The following is a 15,579-nucleotide window of genomic DNA, read 5'->3' as shown; positions in this document are numbered from 1 at the left end:
CCTAACCCTATTACCATAACCCTAGCCCTCGCCTGCCGGGTACATATACTAGCTTATACTGGGTGTTACCGGTGTTTTGAGTAAAGGATTGGGATTATCCCATTCAAAGTTCAAACAATTTGGGCGGATTTTTGTCGATTTGGGCTAAACAGGTTTGGCAACACTGCATATATGGCAATGGAAGTTCATCGCTGATGGAGAGAGCACATTGATAATGGTAATACTCTCACACTGTGTGTATAGCGTTGCTACCGTAGCAATGTATCGTGAAGTCGTGTAAATAGTGATATATAAAATCTGATTTTGTAGAGATAATATCGGAAGCAACGCGAATCATCCGGTTCAACTTGGCATATGAGATAGGATTTATACCGGAAACCTAGTTTCATTTGTGTTTGCTATAAAGGAGCTGGCTGGCTGGATACTCAACCTTGGACCAGATTTTGTATCGTTTCCGTTGCCAACTTCATGGTTTAGTGTGTGTCAAGATTGCACGTATTGGGATATCACGGAGCTGAATATCTGCATGAATATTTTAAGATATTGCGACTAAAATTGCGTGAATTATAAGGCCTGCTAGTCACTGATTCTGACCAAAGACTATCAGTTCCTAGCCTCATCAGTCACTCTGTACGATATCGACATCCCAATTATTTTGGACTACCACTACTCACTAGTGAACCTCACCAAAGACAGAAATTGTTGACGCAACCGAGACAAGACAAGACAAGACAGGATGGGATGTGCTTCGAGTACAACAGGGACGCTTGAGACAGCAAAACCAGTGGAAGATCAAGGCAATACGATCAAAGATAAAACTGATAATAATGATGTACAGGATAATAAACACATAGAGGAACAGACTCCAGGTAAGCTGTAAACTCAATAAATCAAAACTACCACCCCCTTAATACACAGATACTAGGGGGGGTACTTGATGTATCGCGAGTGGGTAAAAAGGAATCAGTCCAAATAAACACATAGAGGAACAGACTCCAGGTAAGCTGTAAACTCAATAAATCAAAACTACCACCCCCTTTACACAGATACGGGGGTACTTGATGTGTCGCGAGTGGGTAAACGGAATCAAACCAAATAAACTACATGTAGTAACAAATTGTATAAGATTAGATATTTATGACCCCGATATGACCCGTTCTCTATAACTTATAATATTCTTATTAAAGGGGCATTTCGTGATCCACAGCCTCATCCCCCCACTTTTCTCAAAAAAAGTTGAGATTTTTATGTCACTGGAAACCTCTGGCTACATAATGTTTATGTACAAAATATTTCTTGCAGATTAATTCGTTTAGCAAAGATATCGTGAAATTTGAATTTCGTTCTGGTGCACCAGAACGAAATTACAACGCATTGTCTATGGAGCAGTGCAAAACACATAATCATGCATAACTCACTTAACGCAAAAATCGGAATCAACTGAAATTTTGGGAATAGGTTTTTTCGTGGATATCTAATGAAAATGACATAAATAGAGGACGCTAGGATCACGAAATACTCCTTTAACCTCCAAAAATAGGACAAATTGAGTAGCTGGGCTAGCCTCCAGACAATGAACTTTACCACTGTGCTAACTGCTGTTACATGTACTAGGTTTAATCATAGGCCTTCAAAATCATTGAAGGCCTATGGTTTAATAATAATAGTAACAAAAAAACAAACCCCCCCCCCCCACACACACAAATTTTACAAAAAATAAATAAATAAACAACCGGGTACATGATACTGCAAAAACTGCATAGCTTATTTTATTAAGTTCCCTCTTTTCTTAAAAAAGAAAAAGAAGTACAGCATCACACAAGCACCTTTCCCACCGAAATATCATTAAAATAATTAAAATTGTTTTAATTTAAAATCAGCTTTTACAGAGCTCTTTTCAAATGAACTTGATGTTTTAGTAAATCAAATCAAATCAATAAATGTAAACTTATTTGTAAATTAAATGATTAATTTGTATAAATAGTCACCCACCATGCATCTTCAAGATTTTTGTTGTTGTAACTTGTTTCTTTATTTTTTATTATAACCTGTAAATTTGAGTGTTTTGATAGTATTAATCCAGGCTATATTATAAACAGTCTTGAAACAGAAGATATCTTACACTTCCCACAATGCATTTCTTCCATTTCAATTTTTCTGTACTGATTTGCTATCTAGTGCAACATGAGTCAATAGCATGGACAAAAAGTACCTCAACATGCTCAATGAATACAGAGCACATGTAGGCCCTAGATCTTGAAAAATATGTTTAAGCCTATTTGTCATGTTTGTGGACTATCGACCCCGGCGGGGTCACTCCCATTGTGGCCTGTACACCATCCGCGTACGCATGAGGTCCCCGGTTCGAGTCCGGGCGAAGGTTTTTGCTTTACGTTCTTCATGGGTTTTCTCTATTCTCATTCAGTGTCTTTATATTTATGTCATAGAGAAGCGCATTATTCCGATCCCCAATATAAGTACTGCCAGGGTTTTCCACTTTCCTGTTCAGTGTCTATATATATATATCCTAAACAGAAACACATATGTGTAGCCTGACATCAATATCAAAACTATGGGTCGATGTGCAACATGGGTCGATCGATACAGGTAGTGGCAAAAAGTACCTCAATGAACAGAGCATATCCAGATCTTGCAAAATATGTTTAAATTCATAACTATCTGCTCTAGACCAAAATTAAAAACAGGGAAAATATGACACAACATACAATGGGGGAGTAACACAAAATATATAAACAGAGTTAAAAACCCGACGTTTCGAAAAGACAAAACTTTTCTTTTTCAAGGAGTAAAAAAGGAGACCTGTTCTCAATATAGTGCTCTCAATATAGTGGAGACCAGGAATATATATTTTGTGTTACTCCCCCATTGGATGTTGTGTCATATTTTCCCTGTTTTTAATTTTATCCATTGCTAGTGTGACACTGTTGTATCCTTTTGGATCCATCCTTTGGTTCCCTGCTGGTCAGTTGGAACAGATTTTCCCTGTTTTTATATACTCTAGACCAGTCTGTTCTTTAAAACATGAAAACAAACAAAACCTGTACAAGTAGAGTGTCCTTTGCTATAAAAATGAAAGGTGATCTATGCATGTTGCAATTTTCTTGCAAAGGACTCTGGGAAAGGTAAAATGTCTTCTCTAGTCATGTATGCATGACTATTGTAGGAGTGCGGTACACAAGTTTTGTATTGATTTATCTGCAATCTTGTGTTTGTATTCTTTCAATCACAGATATTATTGATTGCAAACATTGTCTACACCACAATGACAGCTATTTTAGGATGGGTGGAGATTATAGGCCTTTTTTTGCAGCACCAGCATCGATTCCGGGTGGGTGGGGGGGGGGGAGCAATTTGGGGTGGTAATGGTCAGGCCCGTACGCAGGGGGGTGCGGGGGGTTTTCAGTTTTTTTGCACTTTTTTGGTCAAAAATGTCCAAATTTGGGGAAGAAAGTCCACTTTTCACAAAATCGCCCCCCCTTGGAAAAAAGTCCTCTTTTTCAAAATCAGCACCCCCCCAAAAAAAAAAACAATCCTGGGTACGGGCCTGGTAATGGTTGTTTTTGCCTATGGTAGAATGAGATTGGAAGGAGGGTGGGTATTGGAGAGCAGAGACAAAGTCTATCACTTACCAGTGGCATAGCTTGAATCATCCAATTGGGGAGGTACTGACCATGGTAGGTGGCCACCACGTCTGATTTTTTTTTTGGGGGGGGGTCTATTGCGGGGCACATGCTGTTTAGTCAATTTTCTCGTGCGATTTTCTAAATTTTCATGATCGATGGGGGGGCTCTGATGCACTCCAAGTGCTGCAAACTACATACTTGATGATTATGATTTATGGTGATGATGATTTTGATGAATGATGATACAGATTATACTGACTATGATCAGGGGGGTACTTAATGCTCTGCATACTAGCCATAGGCTTCAACATAAGAAGTCACAAGTTTTGAGATATTTTTTTCAAAATATCAAGAGCTATCTCAAGAACCACTGAACCAATACCAGGCTTGTTTGTACTCATTTTAATGCATTTTTCATGCTGATTCCAAATATGGTCATGGCAATTCACATTTCTGAAATTTTTGACTTTTTAAATTTTTTTTGAAACTTGTCGTCTGCAGTCAACACCCGCGTGAAGAGACTTAAGTTTGGTATAGGTTGGGGGTGGGCACTGAGATTACAATGACTATGGTCGAAAGTGAATCCATCAATATACCCATTTTAAATCAAGAAATTTGGACTAACGATATGTCAATATAGTCAATTTTTGGCCAAATCATAAATTGTCTTAGGTTTTGTAACTTTTCCCCAAATTTTGAGGAAATTACAAACATTTTGGCATCAGTGAGGTAAAAGTGGGCTATTTTCAACCAACCAAAAAAAAACACGGCGGATTGTGGGATTGGTGCGCATTTAGAAAAAAAAAGACCACCCTGATCTTGGTCTGGAAAAAGGGGTCATTGATACCATAAGGCCAAAAATGCTACCTATGGATGTTTGTGGCATGTCATGTCCCTGTATGGTCATTTGTACACCAACCCCCCTAGTGGCTTACCGTGGCCGCTCCTAACCGGGTGGGGGGGGTTGAAGAAAATTCAATTTTGCCGCCCTTCCTCAACAGCCCGAAAAGGTTGACCCAATTTTTTTTTCGGTTGTTTGAAAAAGTGAAGAGCGAAAAAAAAAAAAAAAAAAAAAGGATTAAAGGCGCTTAGCGCCCTAAAAGCAACACATTTTGTTGTATAGTACATTTTTTAAAAACATTTTTATACTTTTTCAAAAATTTTCCGCCCTTTTTTCTCTACTAATTCTTTTTTGCCACCCTTCTTCTTCCGCCGCCTCTTTTTTGCCGCCTTCTTCTTCCGCCGCCCTTTGTTTTTGCCGCCTGCTTTTACCCCAGGGGCTGGCACCCCAAAGCCTCCCCAAAATATGCGCATGCCCCCCATACCATAATTATAATGGTTGTGATGGGGATGATAATTGATGATTATCATGATGACGGGTGTGTTGATTACAATGGTGACATCCTTCACACAATTGGTTGGAAACGGTAAAAAAAATAGTTGTAAATTAATTTCAATGGGGACCTTTGTTATACTATGAATCTATTTCATCTTTGAGTACTAATCCAAAGATTCCATCTTCTATGAATCTACTCTATAGTCGCCATGGTAACCAATGCAGACATCCCTGTGGTTTTCTACAAAGGTCATTCTATAAAATGGTTTCTTTGACTTGAATTTTACAATGTTGTAAAAATACTGTTTGGAGTTTCCATGGTAACCGATATCAATTTAAGTCCTGATTTTGTTAACTATTTTCCTTAGAGATTCTTAGTGGTTATTTTCTTGTGCGTACATTTTTGCCCTTTGCTGATTTTTAACCATTCCACTTGTTTTAAAATTCCCAATTTTGAGGTGCAAAGTTGCAAACGAATTATGCAAACGTGTACCAAGTGTTCCAAGCAGGGTTGTTGATTTTTTTTTTTATAAAAAAAAATCAAAAAAAATCAGATTTTTTAAAATTTAAATCAGATTTTTGTAATTTAAATCGATTTTTGTGATTTTTTTTTAATTCCAAGAACTGCTATACCCCATGATAAAGTCAAAAGAGTACCAGTGTAATGCTACATGTAGTCATAATTATTATGCACAATCCTACCATGTAGTCATAATTATTATGCACAATCCTACCAGGTATTTACAAAAAAATCAAAACATATAAATATTTACACATGAAAATTTCAAAGAAAAAATTTGGTAAAATCATGAGAAAAAATTATGTTGAATTCTGCACCTTGAAGCTGAATTTTTAACAATAGATAAAGTGACATCATAGAAGTAATTTTAATTGTATCCAACAGTTGTAGAAATATTAGGAATGAAGTAAGCCAGTCAATTGAAGAAAGAAAATAACTATACATAATTTTTTTTTATCAAAAATGGTAAAAAATGAAAAAGTTGATTTAAATCAGTGATTGTTTAAAAAAGTGTTTAAAAAGACTGTTTAAATTAAGTGATTTAAAAATTTTTAAATCATGATTTAAATCAATGATTTAAATCGGCATGATTGAAATCAAACAACCTGGTTCCGAGTACTTTTTTCCAAGATTGTCTCTCGCGAAGCAAAATATTTTATCTAAATTTTGTTGTCTTATAACTCAAAATCGGAATGTCGTATGAGCTTCATATTATACACAATCTTTTGAAGCATAATAAAATTGATGATAAAAAGTTTGGTTTATTTAGGGAGTGGTCACTCAAAACATCCCTAATACTAAATGACACATATTTTGTAAGTAGCGCTCTAAACTCCATGATACTGGTTTCAGGGCTGTCAACTTTTTAGAATTGCTTGGCGTGAGACAGAGGCGTACCGGGATTTGCCGACTCTAATGTTCATTTTGTACCATGGTTATTTGAGCCACGGCGCTCGAGAATATGAAAAGCGGGGGGTAGGAGCAACAAATTATTCATGACGATGCGTGAGATTTTACTCATTTTCCAGTGAGATTTATTACCTAGGCGTGAGATTATACTACCTTGGCGTGAGACCGTGAGAAAGTGACCCAATGCGTGAGACTCACGGCCAATGTGTGAGAGTTGACAGCCCTGCTGGTTTGCCTAACTTATTTTCAAAATTGATTTTTAAAGTTAACCTTCCTTGCATTTGTCAGATGTGAATGAGTGTTAGAAAAATATAAAAAAATTAGTTCTAATTGAATACTTCGTGTACATTAGGATTTGCAAGTAAGCAAGCAATGCAATGCAGGCTAAACGTTGCCAGTGATCTCGCTATCCAATAAACCATGAAGTCCTTGCAATTAATGAGCCTGTAAAATTGTTCACTTAACGAAGAAGTCACACAAAATGTACTATCAACTTTTTGAGGAAATTATCATTTTTTTGTAGACTTAAGGGCTGGGGTATGAACGTTTGGACAGTATTTATTGTGGGACATTAGAGCACATCAGACATATCGAATTGCATTCTGAATACGAAGAATGTCCTTCTGATATCAAATAATTTTGATTTTTGAAATTCGCAATATAATACACATTTTATGGCAAATGATTAAAATTTGATATTTTTGATATTAAACAGTACTCGAAGGTAAACTTTATAAATCTGATGATTTATACTTAAAGTGTATGTAGGTGGGATGAAAAGCCGACGATGAATTGAAAATTTTGACCTTTTGTATTGAAGATATGAATTTTTTCCCAAAACACAAAAAAAAAAAAAGGTCTTTTGGGAAAAAATCCATATCTTCAATATGAAAGGTCAAAATTTTCAATTGATCGTCGGCTTTTCCTCCCAGCTACATACACTTTAAGAATATATCATTAGATTTATAAAATTTACTTCGAGGACTGTTATATATCAAAAATGTGAAAAATATCAAATTTTAATAATTTGTCATAAAATTTGTATTATATCGTGAATTTCAAAAACTGAAAATTATTTGATACCAGAAAGACATTATTCATATTCAGAATGCAATTCGATATGTCTGATGTGCTCTCATGTCCCACAAAAAATACTGTCGACTCGAAACCCTCAAAACGCTCATTCCAGATCCCTTAAAAGTAAACTACATACTTGATCATTTTAGACAAGGAGAACAAAAGTACAGAAAGATTCGAGCCAGGTATAATACCAACTTGGTGTGGGGAACAAAGACAAAGACAAGATAAAAACTAATGCAGTATGTAAACCAGAATGGTGTACACTGTTACTGCACTAGAAAAAATCCAAAACTACAGGAATGGTAGACAAAGTTAACAAAAATACAACTCCACTCATCATCATCATCATCATCATCATCATCATCATCATCATCATCATCATCATCATCATCATCATCATCATCATCATCATCATCTTCAGCCCCATATCATCCCACTGCTGGGTAAAAGCCTCTCCCAAATTTTGCCAATTTCTCCTGTCTCCTGCAATTCCTGTCCAGGCTGTTGTTCCCAGGTAGCTGACCAGCTCGTCTCTCCATCTAGCTCGAGGTCTTCCTCTTTTCCTTACTCCATATAACAGTTGCCACTCTGTTGTGAGCTGACTCCATCTTCCATCTGTTATCCTGCTCAGATGTCCAGCCCACCTCCATTTAATTCTTTTTACTGTTGTTAACACATCCTTTACTCTTGTTTGTTCCCTAATCCAGCTGTTCTTTTTCCGGTCTCTCCTTGTATACCCCAGCATCATCCTTTCCATACTTCATTGTGTAGTCTGAAGTTTCCTTTCCATATCTTTGTTTAATGTACACTTTATCCGGTCTTAAATAAAAATTAAAATATTATTTTAAAATTACTTATTCATGAGTCTCATTTAAATGCATGGTTTTAACAAAGGCGATGGTCACTGGCATATTGCCTCAATGAGGCTATCGTAATATTAGCATTAACTTTTTTGGACATGATGTCCAGCTATCTTCAGAAGATAGCATTGTGTGTTTCACTATGTCATTGTGTAAAATATTTGTAAGTAAAGTCTACTCTCGCATTATAGATTTATACTCCAAGATTGTAGATGTTTCAGAAATACACCCAGATGTATTCCAACTACCCATACAGGTTAAATAACGGGTCATGTACATGTAGACCGGATTCAGACTCAAGTCCGGAATCAAGTTCTTTTTGCTGGTATTGATCAGCGCGGACTCCAATATGAAAAGACTCGTCTCGAACTGGAAAAAATATCTTGTTTCAAAACATCAATTGGAATTTTTTTGATCTCAAATTTGATCCAATATTATTTCATAGACTTTTAATTAAATGTCAATTTCCTATAAGAGTAAGTGGAGCCTTCATGCACGTCTACATCCGGCAGATTATCCATTAGCGTAATCATATTTAGTATCATTAATTATGCATATCTGGATAATTATATCCAAGTTTTATTAATACTTTGCCTAAATTTCTGTAAACACGGTACTAACATGCATCTGGGATGTGAGAATAGATCTATTCTCATTTCCCAGCATGCATGTAGCCAGCCTTATACTGTATACAGTACCCATGAGTATGGGTCCCCGACCGTGATACTGAACTGGTATGGGTATGGGTCCCATGCCATGAGTACGAGTATGGGTAAATTTCATTCTCTGAAATTTAAAAAAAGTTGAACAGATTTTTAATAACGCAAAGGACCAATTACAGCATATTGCAAAATCATGCAATGGTATATGGACAACAATGGTAGTTTTGTCATGTGAACTGTTGTATCGCAAGGGTGGTCAAAGAGGGGCAAACCAACTTTTAAGGGGAAAACTGTTACAAAAATGGGTTAAAAAATACAAAAAGGGCTAAAAATATTACAAATCAGGGTGGCCAGCATCCCCCCGGGTGTGAATGTGGAGGTTATGAATATTGCATGATCTAGCCATTTGACACTAAAAACAAAATTGAACACCTATTTTTACTACACTTGAAAATTGATATCAGCAGCAACCAACTCATATGCATACACCAATTTTAAATTAATAATTCATGGACTATTAAATAATGTCTCCCAGCTGAGACCTAGGCCAGCCCTCTAATCATACTAATGAATCAAATGTATATATCCTAACGCGCATCCCGGAATATCATGGGCTACCACATGTAGTTTACCATGGTTAGAGGGGAATTAAGGCAAACTATCCCCCCGGGGGTGGGGGTTGGGGTGTATGGAGCACTAACTAAAAATGGGTGACGGGGATGTGTGGCCACATTTTTCAACTCCCTCTCACCCAATGACCCCTTTTTTGTTTTACTGAACTCCCTCTCACCCAATGACCCCTTTTTTGTTTTCCAGTCACCAAAAGACCCCCTTTTATTTTCAAAAAATGTAGGAAAATTTCTGATAATCTCTCACTGATTGACCCCATTTTTTTCATTATTTTTCTTCAAATTTTTCAAATATTTTGATGCATTTTTGAAAACTTTATATCAACCTTTATATCTTGACCCAAGATCTTGACCCTAAACAAATGACCCCGTTTTCTTATAAAAGACCCTCCACTTCTCACTGAAAAGACCCCCTCTTTTGGTGTCTAGGCTCTCACCAAAAGACCCCTAGTTTTGAATTGTTGTCCGCACATCCCTGTCACTTCCAAAGTTGAGTGCCCCCCGCGGTATTTTTCCTGAGGCACCAAATGCGTGTCGTAGTGACTTAACAACATATCTGTCGTTTTATTCAAAATCTCAATTTTGGCACAACTACAGACCAAAAGACTTGATTTGGGTGTAATTTTGAAACATTTTGTGTATTCCTAATACACCTGGGTGTATTTCTGAGATGCTTGGGTGTATTTCTGAAACATTTGGGTGTATTCCTAATACATCTGGGTGTATTCCTAATACATCTGGGTGTATTCGTAATACATCTGGGTGTATTCCTAATACATCTGGGTGTATTTCTGAGATGTTTGGGTGTATTCCTAATACATCTGGGTATATTTCTGAGATGTTTGGGTGTATTCCTAATACATCTGGGTGTATTTCTGAGACATTTGGGTGTATTTCTGAGACATTTGGGTGTATTTCTGAGACATTTGGGTGTATTCCTAATACATCTGGGTGTATTTCTGAGATGTTTGGGTGTATTCCTAATACAGCTGGGTGTATTTCTAAGATGCTTGGGTGTATTTCTGAAACATTTGGGTGTATTCCTAATACACCTGGGTGTATTTCTGAGATGTTTGGGTGTATTTCTTAGACATTTGGATGTATTCCTAATACACCTGGGTGTATTTCTGAGATGTTTGGGTGTATTTGTTAGACATTTGGGTGTATTCCTATACACCTGGGTGTATTTCTGAGATGTTTGGGTGTATTTCTTAGACATTTGGGTGTATTCCTAATACACCTGGGTGTATTTCTGAGATGTTTGGGTGTATTTCTTAGACATTTGGATGTATTCCTAATACACCTGGGTGTATTTCTGAGATGTTTGGGTGTATTTGTTAGACATTTGGGTGTATTCCTATACACCTGGGTGTATTTCTGAGATGTTTGGGTGTATTTCTTAGACATTTGGGTGTATTCCTAATACACCTGGGTGTATTTTTGAGATGTTTGGGTGTATTTCTGAGACATCAATACAATCTTCCCTCAAAACTTACGGTATTAATCTCATGACTGAATCATATGATATTGATGTCATGTCTGTTGCACAATGCGATGAAATTACCTTTTATTTTCAAACTGTCCACATGACAGGATGTGGGGGAGGTTCATAGTATTAATACATGTAATGCATGTGGTATCTGTTGCAACATGGGATGGAATTGCCTATTTTCAAAGTGTCCACATACAGGATGTGGCGGAGATTCATATGGCTGGTTGTATGGTTGGTTGTATCCCTTATACATTTGGGTGTATTTCTTAGACATTTGGGCGTGTTCCGTATACATTTGGATGTATTTCTTAGACATGCTCCTACATTGTATTCCTAATACTTTTGGGCATCATGCGCGACGCGCATTGCACATATTGGGGCGGGGGCACGATCCCCCCGGGGTAAAAGCAGGGGGCGTCAAAAACGAAGGGGCAGCAAAAAGAAGGGGCAGGAGAAGAAGAAGGGGTGGCAAAAAGAATTAGTAAAGAAAAAGGGCAGAAAAATTTGAAAAAAGTATATGTTGCTTTTAGGGCGCTAGTGCCTATAATCCTTTATTTTTTTTTTTTTTTTTTGCTCTTCACTTTTTCAAACCACCGAAAGAAAAATTGTGGCAACCTTTTCGGGCTATTGAGGAAGGGACGGCAAAATTGAATTTTCTTCAGCCCCCAGGGTAAGAGCGGCCACGGTACGCAACTGGGCATGTTCCTTATACATTTGGGTGTATTTCTGAGACATTTTTGTGCATTTTTATATTGTGCATTGGGTGTGTCTAGGGTATGGTTCCCCAAAAGCTTATATTTTCTCATTACCGCAGTAAAATTTAACACCCAAGGTATGTTTTGTTTAGGCCTAGATGGTGTGAACAAAAAAAGATGGTGAATTGTGTTAACTATAGGCCTACAACCGATATATACTGCACTACGGGACATTGTTTTACTTTCACTTCTCATATCAAAACTGCTGCAGCAATTATACAACTCAAAATTTGAAAACGTATTGCTCAAATGGAAGGCCTCAATGTAAGATAGAAAACAGAACATGAAAATATTGGACCACAGCAGAGCAGCGGCAGCGCAGTGATTTACCGGTATAGTGCGCAACGCACAGGCACTAGACATTGATCCACAAGCCTCAGCACACTTTACAGGTTGTTGCTGATCACTACAGCCCACATCATTCCATAAACCATTTTAACAACACAGGGACTTTGCTGCTTGAAGAGCGCACACCCTAGATCGACTTTCCATCGCAACCAGGATCAGCTCTCCGAGTTTCGTACGGGTTCCAATGAGCCAATTAGCAGTAATTAAGTTTCTTACAGGGGAATTTCAAGTTAACTCAATTTTCCACGAGAGCGTAATTACCACCACCACGCCCCTTTAAACCATTAACCAGATATATTATGAGGAGCAGTAGACCGGGTCTATGAGTAGACAGTACATACTGAAGGTATTTTATGTGTGTCTCAAGGAGATCTATTTTACTGTTGCTGTTGCCATGGTGATGGTAAACAAAATGCAATAAACACCATTGTATATCAATAATGATATGAGTTGGCAAACACATACTGACTGGTCATAGTCTACTAGTAGTCCATATCACTGTGATCCCTGCCCACAATGCATTGTGTTTAAACAACACACCATGATGTAGATAAACATAGTGCATGATGGGAAGTCCTAAATCATCCTCTGGGTCATAGTCTACTACTAGTAGTCCATATCACTATGCTGTGATCCCTTCCCATAATGCATTGTGCTAAACAACACACAATGACGTAGATAAACATAGTGCATGATAGGAAGTCCTTAAATCATCCTCTGGGTCATAGTCTACTGCTAGTAGTCCATATGACTATGCTGTGATCCCTTCCCACAATGCATTGTGCTAAACCATACAAGGATCTTGCTATGCTTTGCTTTTGGGGAGATCAACATCAACAGGGTTAAGTCTAAAAAATTGTTTATTGGCATAACATTAAAAAAAAATAGGTTAGGTAGGTCGATATCTTTTTTTTTAAGCTGTAAATTGCGTATGATAAAGGCCTTTGAACTTTTTTCTTTTTAAAAATGTATAAGTGTAATTTAATTTGTTTTAACTTTGCACAAAAAAAAAGACTGGGTTGGGCTTATTTTTAGGGTAGGTTGGGTTACGCCAATCAAACAATTTATTTTTAGGCCTTAGTCAAATACTTGCTGGTTTAAAATATAAGACGACTGAAGCAATGCATGATGGGATGTGATGAGTCTGGCATGAGTGTAATCTGTGATATCAGGTATACATGTGTAAAACTACATACATTTGATAATCATGTTGCTTATTACTGGTGATATGACCAAACCAGTTTGGGAGGGGGGGGGGGGTTGGAGGTTGTATTTTGGGGAAGGGGATACCAGAGGGATTGCCTTAATATTAAATCATGCAGGGCTGCATTTACCACAGTGGACCCGGATCCAGGTGTTACAATATGGGGGGGCAAAATGATGAAAGGAAAAATGATAATACAGTGTAATAAAAGGAAGTTTGAATAAGTTGTGATGCATCTCTTTCTTTGCCCCCCCTCCCTCCCCCCCTGGAGCTGCAATACTAAGACAAAATGTGACCTTTTCTGGCAAAGAAATCAGCCAGAAAAGTTTTGAGATGTAAGTTTCATAAATATAAAACCGGGGGCGGGGTACCACTAATTTTAATTTTAAGATTTGTTTTAATAAGGATGTTCGGCATATAGCGCCAAACTTTTGGCAAAATCGGACTTAACTACAAAGTTAAAATAGTCACCTTTTTTCCTTTAAATGTTTGGTTAAAGAGCTACATTTTTGGGGTTTTCCCTTTGGAACTGATGGAGAGCCTGCAAACACAAAATGAGGCCATTGACTGTTGCACATGATACATGTACCAACTTCTCATGTCATTGCCACCCACAATATTCAAACACAAAATGAGGCCATTGACTGGTGCACATGATACCTGTACCAACTTTTCATGGCATTGCCACCCACAATATTCAAACACTAAATGAGGCAATTGACTGGGGCACATGATACCTGTACCAACTTTTCATGTCATTGCCACCCACAATATTCATACACTAAATGAGGCAATTGACTGGGGCACATGATACCTGTACCAACTTTTCATGTCATTGCCACCCACAATATTCAAACACTAAATGAGGCAATTGACTGGGGCACATGATACCTGTACCAACTTTTCATGTCATTGCCACCCACAATATTCAAACACTAAATGAGGCAATTGACTGGGGCACATGATACCTGTACCAACTTTTCATGTCATTGCCACCCACAATATTCAAACACTAAATGAGGCAATTGACTGGGGCACATGATACCTGTACCAACTTTTCATGTCATTGCCACCCACAATATTCAAACACTAAATGAGGCAATTGACTGGTGCACATGATACCTGTACCAACTTCTCATGTCATTGCCACCCACAATATTCAAACACAAAATGAGGCCATTGACTGTTGCACATGATACCTGTACCAACTTTTCATGTCATTGCCACCCACAATATTTTCATTTGGCTTTATTCTGTGCTGAATTATGAAAGAAAAGTATGATTTACAAATAAAAAATAGCATCTCCCGGAGAAAAAACATTGGAAATTATTAACTGAAGTAAATTCAAAAGCTTAAAAAGTTACCTTTTCAGAGTCTGAATAGAGCAACGACATAGCTGAAAAGGTAACTTTTTAAGCTTATGTCAATATGACAGAGTCCAATATCAGTCTACATGCTGCTACAGTAAATTCATAATAAACCAAACTTCAATTTTCAAAAGTAGGCTACCGTAAGGTGTTGTTAACCCCATGAGAACTAGTACTACCTGTTGATTGGCCAAAAAGGAAGTTTTCATTATCAATAAGCACCATTGTTAGAATAATTTCACCATGCAAAAAAATTGGGGTGAATTATTTGCAAAGCTGCATTCTGATTGGTGATAAAATGAAGATATCATGTAATTGACCAATCAGAGGCAATGTTAGATCAGCAGTTAGTGCTCAGGGTGTTAAAATGCTAGTTTGACCAATCTCATCACTTTCAATAATCCTTTATACACACTAAAAACTACGGGGTTATATTTTCCGTGGTCATTTTGAATTGACCACGTTTGGGGTTGTTTTGACCCTTCAAGGGGGTTGTATTGTTTTAATTTGACCACATTCACGAGGTCATTTTAGCCACGACGAACGTGGTCAAAAACTTAGTGGTCATTTTGCCGATACCGTCGCGCATTGATATCAGTTTCAATCTTCCGCTTTGAAAATCTCAATTCATAAATGAGTTTAAACATGAGCTGCAATTAGTGTTTGTTGATTAATAAATAAAACTAATTTTTTGACCGAAGTTACCCAATTTGTCAACTTTATAATGACTTGCATTTCGGAACTATTTGCACGCACGGTGTGCATCGGCTCA

General features: G+C 37.4%; 1 protein-coding gene across 1 annotated transcript in view; it reads left to right on the top strand.

Moving 5' to 3' along the window:
* Positions 1–208: 208 nt before the first annotated feature.
* Positions 209–15,579, top strand: part of LOC140138943 (uncharacterized) — a 64,287-nt gene continuing 48,916 nt past the window's right edge. The window contains exon 1 of the mRNA XM_072160723.1: positions 209–869. Coding sequence (XP_072016824.1) covers positions 737–869 — 133 coding nt within the window. The 5' untranslated portion in view covers positions 209–736. The remainder of the gene's footprint in view (positions 870–15,579) is intronic.

Source organism: Amphiura filiformis, chromosome 18 (assembly GCF_039555335.1).
Source record: "Amphiura filiformis chromosome 18, Afil_fr2py, whole genome shotgun sequence".
NCBI classification, from domain to species: Eukaryota; Metazoa; Echinodermata; class Ophiuroidea; order Amphilepidida; family Amphiuridae; genus Amphiura; species Amphiura filiformis.
Note: the sequence above shows the minus strand (reverse complement) of the source record. Positions and strands in the feature narration are given on the sequence as shown.